Raw genomic sequence first — 26530 nt, forward strand, 5'->3', positions numbered from 1 at the left:
AAAAAAAAAAAAAAAAAAAAAAAAAAAAAAAGAAATTTAGTTGTGTTAATGAGTATGTGAAACAGCAGGAGAGAATTTGGTGGTCTTGGACTGTAAATCGTTCAGAACATGTTTTCCAGGTGTTTTTGCTATATTTTTGGACTAGAGAGAGTCCAGAGGACTTTGACTTCTCAGAGGTGTTGCTTCTCTGCTTGCTCCTTCGTGTGTTGTGGAAATCTGAGGTAGTGTGGATGTTTCAGTGGGGATTCAGCAGAAGTAAAGAGAGTGTCTTAGATTTTTCATCACTGAAAAGGCAGTTGATGTAGATCTAGTCCTGACGTAGTGTGTGGGACATAGAATAAGCCCGTGGCAGTTACATTGAGGGTGAATGTGTGCATCCTTACACAGTCTCCACGTGTGGAAGGCTTTAGGAGGATAATAACTGGTTGACAGGTAGGTGAGGGATCATACTTTTATTTTATTTTTAAAATTCTGATGATTTCACCTGACGCATTTGATCTACTTTGAAGAAATGGTTTGGTTTCATTGACACTGGGTGGCTTCTTTCTGTCTCCCTCTTTCCCACCTCTTTGTTTTCTTGTGTCTTTCTCCCCGTCTCTTCCTTGAAAATACTGTCATGGGGTCAGCTGGCTTTGTGTGTTTTCAAGCAGGGTGATCTTTGAGCTTGACAAGAATCGAAAATTGATTTGTAGTCTAGATGGGATCATAAGTTACTGACAGGAGATGATTTAAATGCAATGTCCCACAGAAATTTCTTAGTGGAGCAATGTGTTGCAAACTTTATTATGGCATTTTTTTGACTGTTTGGCTTTCATGGATAGTTTCCATAAATGTGATTTTTCAGCTTCTGTGCAAACATTTCTGCTTATTGAGCTTGTTGCTACAGTGTTACCCTACATCTGATGAAGTTTTTTTCTCGTTTGCCAGGTTGCACAGAGCATTGAGGATCACCATCAGGAAGTGATTGGTTTCTGCAGAGAGAATGGTTTCCATGGCTTGGTTGCATATGACTCTGATTATGCACTGTGCAACATCCCCTACTATTTCAGTGCCCATGCCCTAAAACTGAGCCGAAACGGGAAAAGTCTCACCACAAGCCAATATCTGATGCATGAAGTTGCCAAGCAACTGGACCTGAATCCAAATCGTTTTCCTATTTTTGCTGCTCTCTTAGGTAGGTGGAGCAGTGTGAAAATATTTTATAAGGGAGTGACCATATGATGCGCACATTGATCTTTTAAGTATTTCTGTGCTTGAATGTTTTGGATATGTGTCTCACATTGAAGAGAACCAAGATGTGGGTTCTTCCTTAGCCTTCCTTGCTTTGTATTATTTTTTGGCATAGCTAATGTGCTACTTTTGTTCTTAAGTGTTTGTTGAGGTATCGGTATCGTTCTATCCAGGAATTGTTCAGATTAATTTTGTGAATAAACTTGTTTAAGGTTTTGGAAAACTAACATTCTAAATCACAGATGTCAACACATGGTCACTAGGTAAATTAGACATTTAAACCTTTGACATAAATTATGTTTATAATAGAAGAAAATATGCTATGGGGTTAGAACAGTGATGTTTTCACCTCATTTTCAGGACACTCACTACTTTAGAAGAGAAACAAAAATAAGCTATCGTACCTTGTTTCCAACACCTACATTTTAAGTAAATGTGTACATGTCTTTAAAAAATTTCCTTGGAGGAATTCCTTATGCTGAATACCCAGAAAGGGTGAAATGTTGTTTTCACTATGACATATTTTAATTTTCTTTAATTAAAAATAATTCCCCCATGCCTGTAATCTGAGCACTTTGGGATGCCAAGGCGGGTGGCTCATTGAGGTCAGGAGTTTGAGACCAGCCTGGCCAACATGGTGAAACCCTGTCTTTACTAAAAATACAAAAATTAGCCGGGCATGGTGGCGGGTGCCTGTAGTCCTAGCTACTTGGGAGGCTGAGGCACAAGAATGGCTTGAACCAGGGAGGCAGAGGTTGCAGTGAGCCGAGAGTGCACCACTGCACTCCAGCCTGGGCGACAGAGTGAGACTTTGTCTCCAAAAAAAAAAAAGAAAAAATTTCCCAAGAGGTAATATATTTATCTGTCCCTTTATATTTGCATTGTGTGTTTTCTTTCTTTGCTCTTTTGTCAGCTACCCTTTCTTATGCTTTCATTGTGCTTGTCTCACCCTACTTTAATATCCAGCTCTAGTTTGCTTAGAGTTGATAAGAATCGTGTCCAACTGTAAGTAAACATGTTTTGGAGGGAGGCACTCCTGTGATTACAATCCACAAATCGGATGGGATTTGGGGCTGTTTCGGACACACAAGGCCAGTTTGGGAAGCTGCGTGGTGTCCAGTGCCCAGTTACTGTGCTCCCTTGCAGTATATATTCTGTAGAGGCTAGCCGTCCAATCCAGTCCTGTTCAAGAGGGGATTACATTGTGGATTAGTTTTAGAAATGCCTAGTTATCAGAAAGATTTTTATAAACACTCCAAAACAGTTTTACACAACTAGAAATTGTAGTGAAGGAGTCACAACTTATTTTTACTTTTTTGGAGGGACTGGTTCTTTATTTCAAAAAGACACTTGCCAATCAATATTCAGTATCAAAACAGTTGCGCTATTGATTTCTCTTTCTCCCAGTTGGTCTCAAATGACAGTACATTTTAAGCCAATAAGCCGTAGGATATATACCTAACAGACCTCCTAGAAACCTTATCAGAAAATGGGGACTGGGTAGGAAAGAAACTTAAAAGATCAGCAAACTGCCAGCCCATGGGCTGCAGAGGCTGTGCTGTTCAAGTTTTCATCTTTAAGATATCTTTGGACAATTTTTTTGTTTGTTTGTTTTAATGGAGTCTCGCTTTGTTGCCCAGGCTGGAGTACAATAGTGTGATCTTGGCTCACTGCAACCTCCGCCTCCATGGTTCAAGCAGTTCTCATGCCTCAGGCTCCCGAAAACTGGGATTACAGGCGCCCGCCACCACACCTGGTTAATTTTTGTATTTTTAGTAGAGACAGGGTTTCACCATGTTGACCGGGCTGGTCTTGAACTCCTGAGCTCAAGCAATCCACCCACCTCTGTCTTTGCTGGGATTACAGGTGTGAGCCACCGCACCCAGCATTTTTTTTTTTGAGACAGGTTTTCACTCTGTTGCCTAGAGTGGAGTGCAGTGGTGCAATCTCGGCTCACTGCAACCTCCGCCTCCCAGGCTCAAGCGATCCTTCCATCTCAACTTCCCAAGTAGTTGGGACTAAAGGTGCATGCCACCACGTCCAGCTTATTTTTTTGGTGTGTGTTTTTGGTTGAGACAGGGTTTCACCATGTTGGCCAGGCTGGTCTCCAACTTCTGAGCTCAGGGCGATCCACCTGCCTGAGCCTCCCAAAGTGCTGGGATTACAGGCATGAGCCACCGCGCCTGGCCACACAATTTTTTATATATTATCTTGTGAAAGCATTTCATGTTTTACTATATCAGTCAGTCAACAAAATTGTGATTTCACAAGTTGTGTTTGTTTGAATCTAATCTCAAATACAGTGCTTAGTAAGGGAACTCTTGTGCCTTTGGGGATTTGGGGATTAAAACTAATCTTTTAAATAGATTTTCAAATATTAAAATATAAAAGGATATTTCCTCTGATGTTAAAAGTGAGTATGGCAGTGTCACATTATATGGAAAGTTCCATATTTGCTCAAATGCTATGCAAAATAACTTGGCATATTAATTGACTTTGAATGTGAAAATCACATGCTCTTAGAATATGGATGCCTTAGCTCATTTGATAAATGGAAGAATACTGTTTATCTTGTTTAAGAAACATTGAATATAGTATTTGGAAAATAATACCAACTGATACATTTCTAGCTTGTTAGTCTGTGAAGTTTTGAAATAAATGAAAAACAAAATCAATTGCAATATGTTGTCAATTTAATTTAGGGCTTGGAATCTCTTCAAAAAGTTTAGTGAAGTTATAGGTAAGCTCCTGAGTTTTTGTTGTCGTTGTTGTTTTTTGAGATGGAGTCTCTCTCTGTTGCCCAGGCTGGAGTGCAGTGGTGTGATCTTGGCTCACTGCAACCTCTGTCTCCCAGGTTCAAGTGATTCTCATGCCTCAGCCTCCCGAGTAGCTGGGATTACAGGTGTGTGCCACCACACCTGGCTAATTCTCACCATGTTGGCCAGGCTGGAAAGGTTTCACTGTGCTCAAATGAGAAAACTTATTTTTCTTTTCCCTTCTGTAATGGAAAGTATAGCTCTATAAAGTATTTTGTTTTAGGAATGTTGGAATATTCACTTAAGTATTTCACCCAATTTTTCACAGGGACTGTTACTAATGTTCGAGTTGCCTTAATATTATTTCAAATTGAAGCTTCCGAAATTTCAGACATGTCATTCTTTTTTTTTTTTTTTTGAGATGGAGTCTCGCTCTGTCGCCCGGGCTGGAGTGCAGTGGGGCGATCTCGGCTCACTGCAAGCTCCGCCTCCCGGGTTCCCCCCATTCTCCTGCCTCAGCCTCCCGAGTAGCTGGGATTACAGGCACCCGCCACCATGCCCGGCTAATTTTTTGTATTTTTTAGTAGAGACGGGGTTTCACCGTGTTCGCCAGGATGGTCTCGATCTCCTGACCTCGTGATCCGCCCGTGTCGGCCTCCCAAAGTGCTGGGATTACAGGCGTGAGCCACCGCGCCTGGCCAGACACTTCATTCTTCACTGTGAAATTCTATGCAATCCCTTAACAGAGGAAAACAATATCAAACACAGCAAACCTGGGCAGTTACGGTTCAGATTTGCTCATTTGGACATCACGGGAGTTCAGTACCTCTGGATTGTGTGTTTGTGTGTTTGGAATACAGGTGGAGTGTCCCTTATCTGAAATGCTTAGGACCAGAAGTATTTTGAAGTATTTGCATATGCCTAATGAAGTATCTTAGAGATGGGACTCAAGTCTAAGCATGAAAGTCATTTATGTTTCATATATACCTTATACACATAGCCTAAAGGTAATTTTATAAAACATTTTAAATAATTTTGTGCAGGAAACAAAGTTTTGACTGCCTTTTGACTGCGTGCCATCTTATGAGCAGAGGTGTGGAATTTTCCACTTGTGGCATCATGTTGATGTTGAAAAAGTTTCAAATTTTGCATCATTTTGGATTTTTGGACTACGGATGCTCAACCTATATTATAATGTAGCAATATTCCGAATGGTCTTACTTTGTTTTGCCTTCTGTTAGTAGCAGATTAATGAATCTGCTATCATAATGTGGAGGTGATTAAGTCATGTTATAAAAATCACAGTTGTTTAGGAAATTACTGCTTGGAGATTTCAGTGAGATAGCTAACCTACTAAAGATCAGGTATACCAGGCATACGAACATGATTGTGAAAGTAGAGTATTCCCCGCAAATACAGTTTCTCCATTGAATACAGTTTTGTTTGTAGACTGTGACAGCACTGGTGATAGGATGAGCAGCTTAATGGCCTCATGAGTATTATTGTAGGATGGGCCTTTTCACATATGTTTGTGGGTGGTGATGGAAATTATGGGAGAAGAGTGTTGATTCATGTTACAATCAGCAGTCATTGTCATTTAATCTTGCTAAGAAAGATTTTATAATTGTGCAGGTTTCACATTTGGTGTTTTTATGTAATTTTGAACCATAGCTATTTCGTGAACAGATGAAAGCTTGAACCACAGCCATTTCATGAACAAATGAAAACTTTAATCTAATTGGTGTTTGATAGCCTGACATTGTCAGACTGACCTTTTGCAAACTGGTGTTTATTTTTAATACTGTGCTGTGAGGTTGCTTCAGTTTTATGCAGTTCTTAGGTTGAATGCTGCTGGGACTCCGCTAGAAATTCCCGTCATTCTTAAGGCAGCTGCAAGGATTCTGCCTGCTGTATGTTGCTTTATGTTAAGAGATGAAGAGTTGTTCTCAGTTTCTGTTTGAAAGTTTTCTACTATAGATGCAGTGCTTTTAAATGTTTCCCTATGTTACTTAAGATGATTGCTTTTATGTTATCCATGTTTATATTCCAGGAAATCACATTCTGCCTGATGAAGATCTGGCTTCCTTTCATTGGAGTTTACTTGGTCCAGAACATCCACTAGCCTCACTAAAGGTACAAATTTCACTTTATTTGTCTAGCATTTGTAATAATCAACTGTGAGTTTGCTATTACGGGTTTTTTTTTTAAATTTTTATTTTTGAGATGGAGTCGTGCTTTGTCGCCCAGGCTGGAGTGCAGTGGCGCGATCTCGGCTCACTGCAAGCTCCGCCTCCCGGGTTCATGCCATTCTCCTGCCTCAGCCTCCCAAGTAGCTGGGACTACAGGCGCCCACCACCACGGCTGGCTAATATTTTGTATTTTTAGTAGAGACGGGGTTTCACCGTGTTCGCCAGGATGGTCTCGATCTCCTGACCTCGTGATCCGCCCGCGTCGGCCTCCCAAAGTGCTGGGATTACTGGCGTGAGCCACTGTGCCCGGCCTGCTATTACTTTAATAACATGTTAGGCCCTTTATTGGTGGTGCTACAAAGTTAGCAATATCATGTTTTACCATGATTTCAGGATATGCATTGCCTTAAGAAGCAAGCAACAATGCTACCATCCTTTGTTCTCAATACCTATATGTTAGGTAAATGTATAAATGCCCTTGAAAATTTCCCTTAAGGAATTCTTTGTGCCTTGTACCTAGATAGAAGGAAATCTTTGAGCTGATGTTTTATATATTAATTTTCTTACTTAAAAATTTTAATTTTTTCTCTAGGTAGCATAGTTGATAAATTTTGTAACTAATTTTCTACAATTATAAAATAATCTAAAGCTTTTGGATGATGGGGGAGACTCAAATTCATTAGATAAATGATCCATTTGTACTGTTTTATTAAAACTTAATATTATTTTTCTTTCTTTTGATTCCCTTCCTGTTTGTGATAGTAACAGACATCAGAGAGGGAGGCACTTAACTCTGATTTTCTGCAGTGGGAGGTGTCTGTGTTTGACGTGAGCATAGGAGTAATGAGTGAGATTGGCACGAGGCACTGGAAAACTTCAACTTGGACTTGGTAGTGACTCTTGTGATTGCAATGATCATTTATTTGTCAGGTTCAAATGCCTTTCTTGACTTGGGCAAATGGGAAGATGGGGACCTAGACTTTGTATCTGCTTCCCGCCCTGGGACTGCTTCCTTATAGTAAAGGGTGGCGGTTAAATTGGGTGTTTTCTGAAGGGCTGTAAAATTATGAATGTTGTTGTAATTACCCTCCCTCCATAAACAATTTTAATTGGTGGCTAGTTTCAAATGGGAGTTTTTCTTCTACATTTTAATTTACCTTTAACTTTGGTCATACCCAAAAGCTTAAGTAGAATTCTTTCCTCCTCTCATTTTGTTCCTTGCTATTTCAAACTCTTTTTCTTTTTCATCTCTGGCATGCTATAAAATGTTCTCCTTTTCACCCTAACAGGGTTTGATATGGACTGTTTTCAACTTCTTGTTCAAAAATTAGTTTTTCTCCTCTTGTTAGAAATTACATTTCTGGCCATAGAATCCCTCCTGTATGTTTTCATGAATGAAGTGATGTGATCTGTCATCTGGACCCTAAGCTCCTGGTGATGCCATGACTGAAATGCGGATTGGGGAAATGCAGCGTGTCATCAGCTGGACTTCAGAGCACTGCACCTGTGCTCAGTAGCTCTGTTAAGCATTATGCTTTTATAAGTGAGACACAAATGAAGGCTTGTTTCCTACAAGATTTATTTTGTTTTGAAGAGCAGGGGTGAGATACTCCCAAGGTCTCTGGCTATATGTGTATGTCTAAGTTAAACTAGCCCTGCTCCATATGTCACAGGGTTAGAAGTGAAGAGCTGTTTGAAGAATTATTGGAAAACCAGCTCAATTTATTGCCAGGTGAATAACATCATTACATGTATATTTTTCCTAAATTTTGTTAAGAAAATCTTTAAGTATGAAAATGTGGAAAGAATAGAGAATGTGTATCCATATATCCACCATCTTAGTCTGACAATTATAAACATTTTGCCATAAAGTATATGTCTGTGTTTTGTTTAACAAAAACTCTTTGGAAGTAAGTTGCAGATGTAACACTTTACCCATGGAAATGTCAGCTTGCTCCATCACTTCCTAAAAATAAGGACATTTTGTTACTTTATCCTATTAGTCTTATGACATCAACTAAATTAATAATAATTCTCCAATATTTTTTTTTTTTTGAGACAAGGTCTTGTTCTGTCACCTCTGCTGGAGTGCAGTGTCTATTATCATTTAATATTAAGTTCATATTCAGATTTTTTCAGAGTCATGTATAGGTTTTTTTTTTTTTAAATCAGGATCCAGTCAAGCTTTATGGATGCATTTTGATATTAACTGAGTACTTTTATGGCATATTGGAGAAGAAATCCTAAATTATTTTTCAGATGACTTGATAAGTTGTAGGATTTTAAAGTCAAACCTGAAATGCAAGCGCACCTGATTTTGAGATAAGTTCAGAAACTGCATTTGTTAGCCACTTTAAATTTTTTTTTTGAGACAGAGTCTTGCTCTGTCACCCAGGATGGAGTCAGGGGTGAGATCTTGGCTCACTGCAACCTCTGCCTCCCGGGTTCAAGCAATTCTTCTGCCTCAGCCTTCCAAGTAGCTGGGATTACAGGCGCCTGCTGCCATGCCGGCTAATTTTTGTATTTTAATAGAGGGGGTTTCACCATGTTGGCCATACTGGTCTCAAACTCCTGACCTCAGGTGATCCACCCACCTCGGCCTCCCAAAGTGCTGGGATTACAGGTGTGAGCCACCGCACCTGGCCCACTTTAATGTTTTGACCGTTCATGCACATTTTGTATGCAGCACCATTTCAGTAATTTTAATGTACATAAGGGAAACTGGATGTGGTTTTCTCCCCATGAGCATGACTGATGGATGTGCTGCAGAATTGTGTGTATCCCACCTGCTGTTTAGTCTCTTTCTTTTTTCCCAGTTATAAAACCAATTGCATCTTTCGAAAATTTGGATAGTTGTTACATATCTCCATAATATTCTGAGTTTTACTTTCTGAAATATTCTTTGTGTTTTTGTATTGTGTTGAAATGATGAGAGGTTTAAGATTATGGTACTGCATTTTAAAAGGTGCTTTGAATTGATTAGATGTTAACTTCATAGAACACCAACCCTCTGTGAACAATAATAAATTTGGCTTTGGCGAAATAGTACAAATATAATATGATAAAAGGGATGGACCAAGAAAGCTTAAGCTTGAGGATGCAAAATCACGTGTCTTTAACAGCTGTTTTTCCAGTATACTGTATTAGAAAGGGAACCAATAAAAATCATGAGAAAATTTCTCTTTTTACCATCTGATGAAAATCACAAAATACCATGGATAGGAAGTCATTAGTAGTCGATAATTTGTGTGATTCCAAATCTTCAGTATGTTGGTAGCACTATGAATTTTTATTTGTTTTGTTTATAAGTAGCATTCTTAGACTCATCTTTTAAACATGTGTCTTTACAAATTTCACTACATGCATTCATTCATTCACTGTGAATTTTTAACTCTCTGACTGTCGTTGAACCAGCTACATCAGTTAGAAATTGTGAAGTCCTCCTTGACTGTCCACAGCCCTGGGGTGTGCTGAAAGAATAGCACGTCTGCTTTGGGGCTCTGGGGGCTCAGAAGCACAGGGAAGAACAACTGTTAAATCGTTGGGTAATATCTGCAAAGAGGAAAGCTAGGACGGAAGCCACATTCTGTTTTGTCCTGCATTATTAGTTAGTAGTAGATCGTGCTTATTACTAGATTATGACTGCAATGTGTTAGACATACTTAGAACCTAAAATTGGTAGAAGGCAGTAGGAAATAGGACGTAAGGTGACTTTTTCATACGTCAGTGGTAACCTTAAGAGCTGCTACCAAGGTGGGCGTCGAATTTCTTAGGTTTAGTTGCAAAGAATATTTCATTTATGTTCAGGACAGTTGGGCCATTTCATGTAACTTGTAAAATTGTAGGATGGTGTCAGGGGTCAGGGAGTGTCTAAGATGTGGTCAGTTCTATAATGAGAGTAAGAAAACGAGAGTTATGTGTTACTCCCTATTCCTCAGGAGACCTGGCTGTTGAGATTCCTCACTGTAGTCCTGGAGATGCTTAGAAGCTAGGCTGGAGTGTGACCTCTGTCTCCACCCAGGCCCAGGTCCTGCAGAGCAGGGAGCCTGGCAGCAGATGATACAGAGCGGGCTGGGTCAGAATGGGTAAAACCCCAGGGCTGCACAGGCACCCAAGCCTGAGGCTGCGTTTACCTTACTTTGCTGTAAGTAAGTTACTCTGTTTGATTGGAAACGTAAGAAAATCTTTTATATACCAGAAAGAGTTGAGATACACTCCTGGAATGTACACTCCCTCCCAAACAATGGGGAAGGCATTCCAGGAGTGCATCTCATTTCCGTGCTCATTTAAACTTTTTCCAATGGCAGTATTTCTTCAAAGGGTCATATCTTTAATAAGGAAAATACATTGAATATCCTTTCAATGTGTTTTTGGACTCTGTTATAATTAGGAAGATTCGTGATTGTATTTACAGTAATGAAAAGTGGGTTGGATGCATATTGGTCTTTCGAAGAGGCTCCCACTGCTTGTATTGCTCTGGGCTGCTGTGCTCCTTTGATGGTTTTGGTGTGGCTGGCAGTGTTGCATGAGAGAAATGGAAGGTGTCAGGCAGCCTGGTTCCCAGAGAGCTGAGCCCACAGAGCATGGGCTCCAGTCCCAAGCCCAGCCTCTGTGTCCCTTCAGGTGGTGCCCCCATGCCTACCTCCTCCTGTGCCCTGGGAGTGGTCGGCCATTCAGTCTGCCTGGTCATAAGGTTTAGCGAGCCTGTGGGTGCCCTGCATAGCTGGTGTGGCCTGTGCTCATCAGAGGGTGCCTGTGGCTATGGCAGTCCATCCTGGGCAGGGTCCCCTGGCTGTAGACACCTGCTAGGTGAGCAGTTTTTCAAAATGTGCTTTTTGAGGTTTTAAAAATTGTATGATTTTGTGTCCTAACTGGGTACGGGAATTTTTTATCTTGGGTGGGCATTTTGTTGTTTTAATTTTTTAGTATGTTTTATAGATGTTTGCTGGATTTATTTTTTTAAAAACATAATTTCTTGTTGCCTCTGGTTTTCTTGAATCTTGGGTTTTTTAGAACACTTTATAGAAGGCTTTTTGTCACTTGGGTGTTCTACATTCTATTGACCTCGTATTTGGATATAATAACATTTAAGTTGGACCTGTTTAGTGTCAGGTCATTGTATTCATTTTGATGGTTTTTGTGTTCCTGAACTTCATATTCAATTTCATATATTTTGAGTTTCCATCCCTGCCAGTTGTTTGTGATTGCCAAGTATCCCCAACCACTGAGCCCTTTGAGCTCTTTCTGCCTCCTTGTCTGGGACACCCCAGCTTGCAGATTTTATGTGGGTTTACCCTTTCCTGAGACTTCACTACCAGCAGTTCTACCTTCTAGTTAGGTTTAGTCCGTTTTACTCTGTCTACTCTGCAGTTCCCAGTCTTTTTGAAAGACCCCATCTCTGTGTGGTGAGCCTCCCCTAGAAGTCCTTGTCCTCCTCCAGCCCTTTCTGACCCCATCATCTGGTTGTCCTAGGGCCAGGCTGGGCCCTGGGCCAGGCTGCACTGTCATCCATGGAACGCCGTCTTCTTTGTATGATCCTCTCTCGGAGCTTCCCCTAAAGTACGCTTGCTTTCTTCTGCATCATCTTAGGAGCTCCCTCTCATTCCTAGCCCTGGCATTTCTTCCTTTTGATTTAAATGTCTTTGTGTATTTATCATCTTACCACTCTGATTCACTTATTTTTGGTAATCTTTTGCCAGCTTTATCTTTCCCTGAGCCACCCGTATACCGGGGGCAATCTATCAGGCCATATCAAGAAAACTTCTAGATTCACCTCCATTTTTTTCTTTTTGGAGACGGAGTTTTGCTCCCTTGCCCAGGTTGGAGTGCAGTGTCGCAATCTCGGCTCACTGCAGCCTCTGCCTCTTGGGTTCAAGCAGTTCTCCTGCCTCAGCCTCCCGAGTAGCTGGGACTACAGGTACACGCTGCTGCCACGCACGGCTAATTTTTTGTATTTTAGTAGAGACGGGGTTTCCCCTTGTTGCCCAGGCTGGTCTCAAACCCCTGAGCTCAGGCAGTCCGCCTGCCTTAGCCTCCCAAAGTACTAAGATTATAGGCGTGAGCCACCGCGCCCGGCCATTCACCTTAAATTTTACCCAGGGGTATCTTTAACTATATTTTTTATGTCTTATTGTCCTCAACCAGAAGTCATTGAGTGTTGCTTTTAAAACATGTCCTTTAGGGCCAGGAGTTGGGTCTGGCTCTGAGAGAGTAGTAAGGAGGGTAGCATCAGGATCTCCAGGAGCAACAATGGTAGGGCTGTCAGTCTGGCCTTCTCATCACAGGGACCATGTCATCTCCAGGGTTGGAACGCACAGCAGACCCCACAGTGAACCAGTCTAGTAGTAGATCAGGGCCCTTCGAGACAGAGAGGAACTGAACAGTCCTTTTTCTTGGGTTTCCCGGATGGACACTTGGGTGGCTGTTGCAGCTGCTGCTCAGCCTGTGGTCCTAGTGACCGCTGTGCCTGGTGCCTGTGTCCGGACTAGGGCGAGAGGTGCTGGTAGGTCTCATGCAGTGCCTGGAGCCAGCTTCCATTTGAGAAGAGCTGTAGCATTTCAGGCACTTTGAGGCTTCATTGTGTGTGACGTATACCATGTAACCTTGCTGGAGCTAGGTTGGTGATCAGATGACTTGATCTTTCTGAAATCTTTTTTTAAAAAATTAAGTTGGTTATAAACTGTAAATAAATAGAAAGATGGACTTTGTTTATTTCTGACTTTCACCTATATTGTCATAGCGGGAGGGGGTGGTTCTGATTCTATGAACCCTCCAAAGAAGGAATTTCTCCTTACATGTTAGTGTTAATTGAAGTTCACTTCATATATTTTTTTCTTAATAAGTTATTATATAATAGTTTAGTAAGAGCTAAGAAAAACTTCCTAAAATCTAAGTACTTATTTAGCTTTAGAAAATATAATGTTAGGGGCCTGGAAGGTAAGTAGATTAAAACATTCTTCTGTTTCTTTTTTTTTTTTTTTTCTAAACATAGTCTAAATATTGGGGAAAAAGGAGAGACAGACAAGATGAGGTAGTTTGACTGAACCCTCTGATTTATTCATCTTTGTAGTCTTCATATGTCTATTGCATTTTTACTGTCTTAACTAGAAGCCTACGTTATCTTTTTTAAAATTCTCTTTTTTATTATAAAAATAATTAGAAAAATTTAATCAGTACAGAAATATGTCATGTGAAAATGAAAGGTACTTATAATCCCACTTCTCAGAGATAACCACTTTAAACAGATTGATATTTGATCCTTCGAAGTGTAATAAAAATGTCTGTCTTGCTAGTGGTGGTCATCATTGTCACCATCCATCATCATGCATGTGATGCATCATGTGTGTGACATTAGCTAAATGTTTTTAATGGTTAATGTATACAGATTCATTGTACTGGATTTTAAGCTTTAAGTCTTGAAAACCTGCATTTGATAAGAAATTTGTTCTTTGCTCCTTTTAATTTATATGTGGGGTTGTTAAATGAAATAAGTTAAAATACAAACTGAACTCAAAAGAATTTCTGCTTGTTTATATCTTCCAGTCAGTCTCCTTCTCTGTTCCCTGTTTGTTTTAAAATAAAACTGGAAAGCTTAGAATTCTGAGGAATCTGCTGGAATCTCTTGGGGCTCAAGAATAGTTTTTCTGTCTCTTTTTTTTTTTTTTTTTTTTTTTAAGAGACAGGGTCTTGCTCTGTTGCTCAGGCTGGAGTGCAGTGGCTGTTCACAGGTGTGATCATGTGCAGTACAGATGCAAACTCCTGGGCTCAATTGATTCTCCTTCTCCTGCCTCAACCTCCCAAGTAGCTGGGACTACAGGTGCGCACCACCACACCCAGCTTCTGTCTTTTTTTCACAGATTAGGAGTAGGTCTCCTGTCATATTGCTGGGGAGAAAGGGATGTAAGTTGTGGGAGGTTTGTGCTCCTTCCTTGTTGCAGGATTGCTTTTAGTTTGGCTCCTCCCATGGAGTGAGTGGGACTGCCAAGCAGAATTCTTCCTGATTGGCCTGGAACGGACGACCCTGCCGGCAGGAGCAGGAACAGAGGCCAGCAAGGGAAAGACAGACACAGTCTGAATGGGATCTGAAAGATACCGTGTTGGTAGTGCTGGCACTTATGGTATCTCTGGGAGAGAGACCTGGAATAGAGCAAGCAAAGAGAAGCTCAGTAATAGTGTCTTTGCTAACTGTGCTTTATTATTATTACTATTATTCTGAGATGGAGTCTTGCTCTGTCACCCAGGCTGGAGTGCAGTGGTGCGATCTTGGCTCACTGCAACCTCTGCCTCCTGGGTTCAAGAGATTCTCCTGCCTCAGCCTCCCAGGTAGCTGGGACTACAGGCATGCACCACCACACCGGGCTAATTTTTGTATTTTTAGTGGAGACGGGGTTTCACCATGTTGGCCAGGCTGGTCTCGAACTCCTGACCTCAGATGATCTACCCGCCTCGGCCTGCGAAAGTGCTGGGATTACATGCGTGAGCCACTGCGCCCAGCCTGCTAACTGTGCTTAGAACTAGAATGCTCTAGTTTTATTTTAAATAAGCAGCATAATGTCCGTCTTAAAAATGAGAGTGTAAACATTTTCTAGCTTACTTCCTAACCTGTGAGTTCATAATGTCAGCCCTGTTTCTAACCAGGCTTTCTCCATCACTTTCTGCTTAGCATATTCACCTTCCTCTGAATGCCATGGTGACACGTGTGAATTAGTGCCGTGTCCTAGTCCTAGTCCCATGTCTCCCCCTCCACTCATGGCAGATCAGACACTGTTGTTGCACTCTAACTGTACACCGAGGGCTCCTCAACCTAGAGAATATCACCCTCAAGACATTTTGCCTGGGAACTGCCACCACCCCCTGCCCAGCCAAATCTGGCACCAGATTTCGTGCCAGGCAAGTTCCTTCCAAGACATTCTTGGTCAGAAACAGGGCTTGAGCTGGGTATGGTGGCTCATGCCTGTAATCCTAACACTTTGGGAGGCCAAGGTGGGAGGATCACTTGAGCTCAGGAGTTTGAGACCAGGGCAACATAGTGAGACCCTATCTCTATAAAAAATAAAAAAAACTAGCTGAGTGTGGTGGCATGCCCCTGTAGTCCCAGCTACTTGACAGGCTGAAGTGGAAGGATTGCTTGAGCCTGGGATATCGAGGCTGCAGTGAGCCTTGATCTGTGCCACTGTGCTCCAGCTTGTGTGACAGAGTAAGACCCTGTCTCAACAAAAAATAAAAAGAAGCAGAGGGCTTGCTAGCAACAGTCCCAGCTATGGCCAGCATCTTGGTTTCTTATATCTCTTGCTCACAGCCCTTGTCCAGGGTCAACTTCTCTTCCTGACCCTCTTGCTGTGTCTTTGAGACTCTAGCCCCTGTCACTCCAAAAAGAAGCCATGTCTGCATTGGCAGTCACTCTCCACTTCTTTCCGTCTGCAACCCCTTGGCCAACCACTAATATGATTTCTGTCTCTATGGATTTGCCTATTCTGGACATTTATTTATTATTATTATTATTCTGAGTTGGAGTCTCACTCTGTTGCCCAGGCTGGAGTGCAGTGGCGCAATCTCGGCTCACTGCAGGCTCCGCCTCCTGGGTTCACACCATTCTCCTGCCTTAGCCTCCTGAATAGCTGGAACTACAGGCGCCCGCCACCACATAAAACCACACAACATGTGGTCTTTGTGTCTGTCTTCTTTCACTGAGTATAGTGCTTTCACGGTTCTTCCATGTTGTAACATGTATCTATACTTTATTCCTTTTTTTTTTAAAAAAAAAAAAAAAAAGGAAAAAGAAACTGTCTCTTAGGCTGGAGTGCAGTCAGTGGCGCGATCATAGCTCACTGTAACTTTGAACTTCTGGGCCCAAGCAATCCTCCTGCCTCAGCCTCCTTAGTAGCTAGGACTATAGTCACGTACCACCACACTGGGCTAATGTTTTAATTTTTTTTAAGAGACAGGATTTCACCATGTTGCCCAGGCTGGTCTCGAACTCCTGGCCTCAAGCATCCTCCCACCTCAGCGTCCCATAGTGCTGAGATTACAGGCATGAGCCCCGCACCCAGCCTACTGCATTTTTTTTTTTTAAATGACTGAATGATATCCCATTGTGTGAATATATGACATTTTTATTGCTCTTTTCATCAGTTGGTGGACACTTGGGTTATTTCTACCTTTTGACAATTATAAATAATGTTGTTATGAACATTTGTGTGTAAGTTTTGTGTGGATGTTTTCATTTTCCATGGGTATATGGCTGGGAGTAGAATTGCTGGGTCATGTAGTAGGTCTGTGCTTAGATTTTTTTTTTCTTCCTTTTTCTTTTCTTTCTTTCTTTTTTTTTTTTTTTTTTTTGAGACTTTTTTAGAGTCTCACTCCTTTGTCCAGACCTGTGGCATGATTTTGGCTGTCTGCAACCTCTGCCTCCCAGGCTCAAGTGATTCGCTTGCCTTAACCTCCTGAGTAGCTGGAATGACAGGTGTGTGCCAGCACACCCGGCTAATTTTTGTATTTTTAGTAGAGATGGGGTTTCACCATGTTGGCCAGGCTGGTCTCAAACTCCAGACCTCAAGTGATCCGCCTGCCTTGGCTTCCCAAAGTGCTGGGATTACAGGCATGAGCCACTGTGACTGACCTATGTTTAGCTTTTTGAGGACCATCAAACTGTTGCCACAGCAGCTGCACAGTTTACATTCCCCCCAGCAACGTGTAAAGGTTCTGATTTCTCCACATCCTTACCAATGCTCGTTATTGTCTGTTTTTTTATTTTCTCCATCTTAGTGAGCTTAATGAGGTTTCTCATTTTTGTTTTGATTTGCATTTCTTTGACGACTGATGATGTTGAATATCTTTTGCTGTGCTTATGCGTCATTTTTAGACCTTCTTTGGATAAATGCCTCTTCAAATCCTTTGCTCATTTTAAAATTGGGTTATTTGTCTTTTCATCATTGAGTTCTAAGGGTTTTTGTTTTTGTTTTTTGAGACAGAGCCTCGCTTTGTCTGGAATGCAGTGGCATGATCTTAGCTTACTGCAACCTCCACTTTCTAGGTTCAAGCAATTCTCCTGCCTCAGCCTCCTGAGCAACTGGGACTACAGGCATGCACCACCATGCCCAGCTAATTTTTGTATTTTTGGTAGAAACAGAGTTTCACCGTGTTGGCCAGGCTGGTCTTGAACTCCTGACCTCAAGTGATCCACCCACCTCGGCCTCCCAAAGTGCTGGGATTACAAGCGTGAGCCACCGCACCTGGCCTGCATTCTAATGATTTTTAATATATTCCAGATGCAAGTCTATTATTAGATGCATGATTTACAAATATACTACTTATCTTTGCAATAAGTTTGCATCTCAAAGTATTGTCTTAAGCAAAGAGTCAAACCCAAAGGAAATCTGTCTGATCACATTTATATAAAACTCTAGAAAAGGCAAAACAATAGTGATAGTGATAGAAGGCAGACTTGTGGTTGTCTGGGACTGTGGTGGGAAACGGACACAATGGGACTCTGGGGTGATGGGAATGTGATGTTTTCTTGATTGTGATAGTAGTTACACTATTGGAGGCGTGTGTTGTAACTCACTGAATTATATGCTAAAATTGATGGGATTTTATTCCATGCGAAATATTTCAGTAAAACTGATCTGAAAAATGCTGGTGTCTGACTGTAGGCAGCCCCTCCATGTGGGCAGTATCATTCTATTCTCCTTCCCAGTTACTGTGAACATTCGTCACTCTCTCCTGGGCCTCTGCTCAGTTTCACACTGCTTTCTCAGCAGGTTCTTTCTGCCAGAATATTGACACCTTCAGGCGTGGTCCTCCTCAACTTCTCTTTCCTCATCTACACATTTATTTTCCCATTTTTATTTCTTTTCTAGCTTGACACTGGAGTATTCCTGGCCTTCTTGAACCTTTGTCATTGAACATATCTGGTGGAACTTCTGTATAATATCTCCCTCCCTCTTGGTTCTTGGCCCTCAGTTTGTAAATATGAACAGATCTGCCCCATATTCTTCTGACTGCCATCTTGTGGTAGCTCCTGTCACATCCCCAACACTTAACTTCCTTCCCTTGAATCTCATTGTCATAAGATTGCTTTTGTCAAGACCATGGATGCCCGTGAGAGCTGATCTTGTGGCTGGTTTTCCGCCTCATCATACTCCTCCTCTCCTCGCCGGGGCCCTCCCGCCTGGCTTTCCACATGTCAGTGTGCTGTAGTCTTTCTTTTCCTCCTCCTCGCCTCTGTTGCCTCCTACGGGTTCCATCTGTACTGTGATTCTCACACTCTCCTGGCAGATCTGTGCTGAAGTCTCAGCTACCCTGAAATGTATTTCTCCAGACAAGTCCCCTTCACCGAGCTCTCCACCCTGTCCTCTCTACTTGGATATGCACCTGCACGTCAGATTTGGCATTTCTGATCTACAAATGTCTTCATCTTCTCTAACTTGGCTTGTCCTTCTGTGTTGTACTTGCCACCTAGTGCCACCAGTGACCCTGCCAGTCATCCATGGTAGAACTTGGGAGTCATCTTTGATTCTTCCCCTTCCTGCATCTGCTCTGATATTTCCTGAATTGCCACATCCTCTCCTTGCTTCTGTTTCAGCCACTGCTTGCTGGGATTCATGCGGGAGCCATGGAGCCTCCCTTTTGCTGATCTTTTCCTCGGCTGTCCGTCTTCCACATGGCTCACAAAATGATCTGTTTAAATTCAGGTCTGATCTCATCATTCCCCTGTTTAGAATTTCTCAGTCACTCTCTTCATCTGTAGCAGTGATTTGAATTCCACGTATCTGTTAAAAAAAAAAAAGTTGGAAGACTACTGTTGTGTTGCCAACTCTTAATTTTTCTAAGTAAGAATATTGGAAGAAAAAGGAATTCACCGTCTACCATCTTTTCATTAAATAAGCACATTTCAACACTTCAGAAAAGGCGCAATTTCGAATGGAAGATTAAAAAGACCACAGTGCTGTGGCTCAGTGTGTAGAGTCCACTCAGCCACTCACCTGGTTGGCTGTGGCGGGTACTTAGTAAGCTCCTCTATAAGATGGGGACGTTAACAGTGGCTACTCATCGAGTTGTGAGGATTATATCGAGTATGCATCCTTAGGGCACGGCCTGGGTACACAGCCTTCGAAACTATTAGAATACATGACAGGTATTCCCCCAAGAAGGGAAGGTGACCACAGTACACGACAGTTTCCTCCTTGGACTGGTGGCAGCTTTTGTAAAGAGATCCTGTCACTGCACGATGGAGCCCAGGTTCCAGTAGGCCTGCCTGCCTTTTCATCCTAGGCTCTAGGCCTGTAAAATGGAATGAATAACTTTTCTTTGTTCAGTTTAAAACCTTTAGGTACTTCAGTATACGTGCATAGCAGTTTCCATCTTTGGAGTGATGATCACACTTAACGTTATTTGTGATTAACTGCATTTTAACAGCCTTTCAAATCTTTATTTAGGCAAATGCGTACAGAATACTGATTTATGTCATAACGTTTCAAGAATTTTGAAGGCATGACTATTAGTGGTATCTGACAATTCTAGGGTCTACGTGTTTTCCTTTCCCTTGACTGTTATAGTAGAAAACCGTGGGCCTGCGGGGTGCATTTGGTGATTCCATAGCTTGGAGGGCTTGGTCAAAAGCACAGACTGCTGGGGCCAAGGACTGTGGTAGTGACAGTTTCTTGGGGACCACACTTTGAGCTTCACCCACCTTAGATGACTAAGGAAGCATTTCTGCGTCCTCAGCCCCCGGACCTGTGCTCCACTGTGTCCTCTCGGGGGCTCCCTGAGAGACTGGGGCAACGTTTTGTCGCCAAGAAGAATGTGAGCTTCTCGAAGTCAGGAAATTTGAAGGGTTGTTCTGTGTTCCTTTTTTCTAGCACAGGCGTCACCCATGAATGAATATTGGCCAAATTGAGCTTCTGTTTCCCTTCCTTGAAATTGCCAAAATGCAGAGTACTTGCCCTTCGCCGTTTTCCGCTTGGTAATGAAGTGGATCAGTTCTGCTTCAGCAATGATACTTTGTGAAACTTGCATTTATATTCATTTGCATTTTAAATGAGCAGCCAAGAGACACTTTGGGAGCAGTGGCACCAACAGTCTCAAAATCATTTAATCATAGTTTTGTATGGTATATTTAATTAGCTTATACATCCCACAGGAATATGACCGAGTGGATTTTAGAGATTAGGTTAGACCCTGTCAGATGATCCTGTCTAGTGGTACATGTTAGAGAGCTTTGAAAGAGTTTTCAATCAACATATTACATGAAAAGGAATACTGGATTTTTTTGAATCCTTTGAGTACTGTGGCATGTTGGGTTTGATTTAGCAGTTGGAATATTACAAGGTAAGTTCATTTAAATGAATTCACAGCTGTAGAAAAAAGGTTTGAGTTTAAAGATATAACCAAGAGTGAGACTGCAGATTTTTAAGCAGTGAAATACTAGAAAACAGTGAATAAATAAATAAATGCTTCTTTAAGAGGGGCTAAATTATTTCTTATTTTGCTTTCAGAAACCAGGAAGGGATTGTTTTCTTTGGATTTCAAACGTCGTTATAGTGTAATTGTTTCTTAGCTTCCTTAAGGTGCCCCTTGAGTGCCTGAAATAATTCACTGAAATCAGTGACTCTAAAGCGTCAAAGATCTTTTCTGTCTGGAGTAGCCACCAAGCAGCTTCAGTGAGGGCTTCCCATTGAAGTCCCCTTTGAGGACGTGCCTGACAGGGTTTCCATGGACTTTTTTGTCCTTGTAGTATGTAGTATGGGTGCCAGCCTCCACTCTTCACCCCCAACACAGGCCTGGTAGATAGATTGGTGAGAACACCTACTGCTTGTTCTGAAAGTTACGCCTGGGGGTGTCAAGCTGCTTGGCGACGAGGCCAAAGGCTCACCCTGCGTGGCCATAGCAGAAGTCCAGCCAGTGCTCCCAGCACCACCCATTTGGGGAACAGGCCCAGTAGTGTGGCCAGGCAGGTGTCCACACCACTGACCCAACTCCAAGACTGCAGCCTCCTGGAGGTTTTTTTTTTTTTTTTTTTAAAAGCAAAAACAAAACAAAGGTTGTCAAGAGTGGCCAAAGGACTAGAGATTGTCATAGGGGACAACGGGGTGCCACCGCTCGTGGATTGTGACATGTCAGGGAGATAGCCCTGCGGCGTGTCTGGGTCACGTTTGGTGGCATTCTGCATTCAGCAAAGCCCTGCATGCTATATCCATCTGTCAATGATGACTGCAGAAAACGTTTTTCAGTAGGAAATGATGAGGAGATTTGGGGAAAGATGAGCTAAAAGTGAAAATCTTTCACATAAGAGGATATTTTTGCACAGAGACAATCATCAATTTCTACCCAAACAGTATCTATTATTTAATGATTCTGCCTGGAAGCAAAGGGGTAAGCTGAATCTTTCAGAGGTCTTTCCCAGTCCTAAATTATTTTCTTGACCTACAAAGCAGGTAAAATTTCAGTCACAATTGGTGAAATTGCTACGCAGTGACATGAAAAAAGCAATTGATCATAAGCATTTGCTTGTTAATTAAGTTTACTTACTCTCCTTAGAGATAGAATGTACATATAGTTCTAGCTCTAGATATGTCACAATTTATTTGACTTTTGTTTTTTTTTTTTAATGTTAAGTATTTGGGCTAAGATTTAAAAAACTGATTAAAGAAAGCTGAGGAGGAAATAAATGGGACATTAATTACAATATTTTATACGCTGTCTCTAAGCAGCAGACACTTCACTTGTTTAGTTTGAGTGTGAATTTTGTTTTTATGAATAGGCAAGGACACATTACTGTAACCCTCCTGTGTAGTTACTGCTGTGATGAGATGAACCACGTGCTATTTTAGAATCTCAGGGAAAGTTAGCAACACTGCTGATGACGTTTTCATGGACGAACAAGTCTTGATGTGTTTTTTCCCAGTTGGAAGTATATTGATAACTACCTTCACGTGTGGGGTGTTTATACAGGGCCGTGTGTGTGTGTGTGTGTGTATATATATGTATAGGGTTATGTAGATAGATAGCATAGAAATTAACTTCTCATACATATATGCTTTTATCATGTTAAAACATTTAACAAGTTTCTAAAGGATTTATCCTAGAATACCTTTTAGTACCAAGATTCCCTGGTATATTTAAATAAAGACATATGTCCAACTTTCCAATCTATCCATCTTCTTCAATTTAAAATGTCTCATGTAAAGTCCATCCATATGTCCCTCTGGTGTTGCATTTCTGTCTCCAGCCACTTTCTCACGTGGCAGGGGTGGGATTTGTTGATGTGACCAGGCCCTTAGGATAGCACCTCTGACTCCTCCTGCACCTGGGATAGCGAATGCACACCAGGTCCTGACCCTAAGGATTAAAGACGACGTCAGGGAGCTCATCCTGGATTGGATTTAGAAGGCTAGATTAGGAGCCATCCAGGAGGGAAGCAAACTTCTCTCTGCACAGGCCCGGAGCTGCCTGCGGAGTCGGGTGGTGGAGGGTGGCTGGTGGGGAAGGTAGCTGCATGGTCAGCAAATTATAAAGGGCCAGTGTTTTCGGCGTTAAACCAGAGGTAGCATGTTTGATGTTATTGAGCCGCTCAGAAAGATTTAGGGGACACTTTAATTATAGCATCTGTTTACTTCAAGGATCTTTTAGCTGCATGTTGTAGGGCTGGGGATAGTGATGACAAGGATGTCCACAGGAACAAAAGCAGCGGTTTCTGTTGTTTTCTTTTGAAGTGGAATGGGAGTGAAGCAGGGCTGCCCAATTACTTGTGGTGTCATGGGTGTAAGCCATCGTCATGGGCTGCACATGTCCCTGGGAGACAGGAGGCCCTGCACCCTTCTCTATGAACTTCTTTACTTCTGGGGAAAGCCTGTTGCTGTTCCTGCCTGCTCTGGCCCGGGAGGCTGACTCGTTTGCTATGCAAGGCCCAGGCTCTCTGGGTGCTGGTGCCTGTTGCAAAATAAGAAGCAATGGTGGCAAAATGTCCACCTCCCTAAATTAAACCACAAAGGTTAGGACCAAACTATTAAAAATATGATCTTTGAGTGGTATGGTCTTGTTTTTCAGTGTATTTTGGCATTGTGTTCAAACCAAAGTTTATTCCAGCCAATTTAATGTACTATTTTCTAATAACAACTCTGTTTTAAACCTTCCCATCCATATCAAACACAATGATGTTGAGGTTAAGAGGGACCCTTTCTCTAAATGAAAATATAATACTTATCCTATATAATTTTGGAGGGCCCAAAGATGTGGAATCAATGTAGTTGTAAGAATTGTATTAAACAATCTTCATTTGATAAACAGTACCTTACAATCCTAATGCTATCTATCAAAGTTGAATGAGAGCAGTTTCAGCATCAACTCTTGAACGGTAGCTAAACTAACAAGAGAGTACCCAAATGTGCTCTAAAGGGAGCAGCACCGGCTGATGTTCTGCCGAGTCTGTGAGTGTCCAGGACCCAACTACAGGGAGATAACAGGCAGGTGCTCTGTACCCAAGCCCTCACGTGGTGACCTGCCTCCCTCCTGGGGGCCCACTGTCCCCCGGGGGCTTTCAGGCCCTGTGGGTTTTGGGCAGAGTCCCAGCAGCCAAAGGGCCATTTGGGAAAGGCTGAAACTTGGCTTCGCAGTCAGCCAGCTTCTGTCCGAAGTGGTCATTTTCTTCCTGGAACTCCTGGAGCGCGCTGTCAGCGGGTCTGGCAGCCATCCAGTCTTCCTGGGCCCTTTTCTTATGGAAGAGGATCTCCCTCTGAAAACTAGAAGTGTCTTCCTCCAATTCCTAGTGGTTACAGGTCTGACACATGCAGTTTAAGTACTAGTGCACCTTGCGAAGTCTCTGCTCGAGGTCCAGGCAGTAGGTGTCCTCCTGCGTGAACTCCTACTGAGGCCCCATCATGGGTTCTCAGTGCAGTTCAGGCAGAGCAGGAAGCTTCAGCTGCAGCTTTGCGAGCTCCTTCCCCAGCTGTGCCCTTGTGCCCTGCAGAGAGGCCTGCTCACCCATCAGACTTTGGATTTGTGCTGTGCATTCTTTACTCCTTTGGAATTCTTCCCACGGTTGCTTATCTGTTGCTCCAGTCTTTCCTTCAGGACATTTGAAGGATGCACCTAAGTCAGCATCACCATCCACATTCTTTGGAGGAACTTGTAGCCGGGATGCTAGCGGACCACCATATCCTGCTTCCCTGTTCCACTCCATTTCCAAGTCTCCATCCTTCACGTGGTCTCTACTGCTTTCCAGCAGATGCAGGATGCTTGGAGAGGTGTGAGACAGGGAGGTCATTCACCTCACTCCAGCATTCATGGCCTGTTCCATTATTGTCTGTGCTTGCTCTGGCCTTTTCATCTTCCCCTTCTTGTCTGCAAGCATTGCTTCCGTCTCACAATTTCTTGGTCAGGCAGCTCTGCAGGTTGCCAGTGGTCAGTGCTGTCATTCAGATCATCTGTGCTTTGCCCCAGAAGATCTTCTCCATTGTGCTGTGAAGCATGTGGGACCTGCTTTGTTCAGTCACTTGGGGAAATCCAGGAGGCCTGCTTGTCTGTGCTCTTTCAGAAGCTCACCTAGGTCCTGGTAGGAAGACCTGCTTGTTTCATTTGGAACTCTCAAGCAGGGGGTTTGGAGTGATCGAGGACTGGCCTCTGGCGCGGGCAACATTAGGCCACCACCAGCTTGGGGTGCTAGCTGCATCTTGGATCTGGCCGTTCTATGGACCTCACCCTGGGCTGAATACCTTTGAGCCGACTCTTCTTTTCTTCCCACTGTGCGTCATGAACGTGAAGGCCACCACAGCAGTGCATGCCCAGATCACGCAAGGTTTCCATAGGTTCACTGGCACTAGTTCCAGGATTCTGTACATCACTAGTACTGCTGCCTACAGGGGGCCCCGCAGCAGCTGAGTAGCCCTTGTGTGGTGGGCAGCAGGCCCTCCGTGGCTGCCAAGGGCTCTGCCTCTACTTGCTAGTGGCCTGTGGGCCACAACTGACCACTCGGAACCCTGTGGAGGGTACTATCACTAACACAAACAAGGGCTGCCATGACAGATGTGTGAGAATTAATATAGTACTATACATAAAACGCTTAAAATAGTGTCTAGCTAAGATATGTTAGCTAATATATCATCGTGATCCTCAACAACAACAAAATAATAGTAACCTAATACACCGTTATGACTCACTGGAACATGTCCCTGTTTTGTGCATTTCTCACTCACAGAGACTTGGAAAGGCAAAGGCACTTACCAAAGGGGACTCTGCTGTTCTGCAGCCACCTCCTCACATACATGGAGCCTTGGAGAGCAGGGGCCTGGAGGGGAATGACAGAGAAGTCATGTCAATTTTAGGTTTTCCAGTACATATAATAGAAATGTTTACACAGTACTGTAGTTTATTAGGTGTGTAATGACATTACGTCTGAAACACAAGGTACATCCCTTAATCAAAAATACTTTAGTGTAAAAAAATGCCATGATCTCTTGAGTCTACAGTGTGTTGGAATCATTTTGCTGGCGGAGGGTCTTGCTAATGGCTGCTGACTGATAAGGGTGGTGGTTGCTGGAGGTTGGGGTGGCTGTGGCAGTTTCAGGAAACTGGACAGCATTCAAGTTTGTCACATCAGTTCACTCTTGCTTTTATGAAAGATTTCTCTGTAGCCTACGATGCTGTTTGATAGCAGTTTACCTACAGTAGAAATGTTTTATGAAGTTGGAGTTAATCTCAAACCCTGCCACTGCTTTATCAACTAAACTTATGTCCTATTCTAAATCCTTTGCTTTTATTTTGACATCTTTGACAGCATCTTCACCAGGAGTAGATTCCATCTCAAAAAGCTGCTTTCTTTGCTTGTCCATAACAAGTATTTCCTCATTTATTCAGGATTTATCATGAAGTTGCAGCAATTTGGTCACATCTTCAGGCTCCACTTCTAATTCTGGTTCTCTTGCGATTTCCACCACATCTGCAGTGACTTCCTCCACTGAAGTCTTGAACCCCCTCAAAGCCATTCACGAGAGTTGGAATCAAGCAAGTCTTCCAAGCTCCTGTTAAGGTTGATGTTTTGACCTCCTCCCATGACATGAATGGTCTTTTTTTTTTTGAGACGGAGTCTCGCTCTGTCGCCCAGGCTGGAGTGCAGTGGCCGGATCTCAGCTCACTGCAAGCTCCGCCTCCCGGGTTCACGCCATTCTCCTGCCTCAGCCTCCCGAGTAGCTGGGACTACAGGCGTCCGCCACATCGCCCGGCTATTTTTTTGTATTTTTTAGTAGAGACGGGGTTTCACCGTGTTAGCCAGGATGGTCTCGATCTCCTGACCTCGTGATCCACCCGTCTCGGCCTCCCAAAGTGCTGGGATTACAGGCTTGAGCCACCGCGCCCGGCCAT

The 26530-nt window shown here is 42.8% G+C and overlaps 1 protein-coding gene across 2 annotated transcripts in view; it reads left to right on the plus strand.

Annotated features, from left to right (window-relative positions):
* Positions 1-26530, plus strand: part of FAM120A (family with sequence similarity 120A) — a 115362-nt gene that overhangs the window by 19063 nt on the left and 69769 nt on the right. For both annotated transcript variants that reach the window (XM_025358792.1, XM_025358793.1), the window contains exons 2-3: positions 928-1174; positions 6037-6119. In XM_025358792.1, the coding sequence (XP_025214577.1) occupies positions 928-1174; positions 6037-6119 (330 nt within the window). The remainder of the gene's footprint in view (positions 1-927; positions 1175-6036; positions 6120-26530) is intronic.

The sequence above is a fragment of the Theropithecus gelada genome, chromosome 15 (genome assembly GCF_003255815.1).
Source record: "Theropithecus gelada isolate Dixy chromosome 15, Tgel_1.0, whole genome shotgun sequence".
NCBI classification, from domain to species: domain Eukaryota; kingdom Metazoa; phylum Chordata; class Mammalia; order Primates; family Cercopithecidae; genus Theropithecus; species Theropithecus gelada.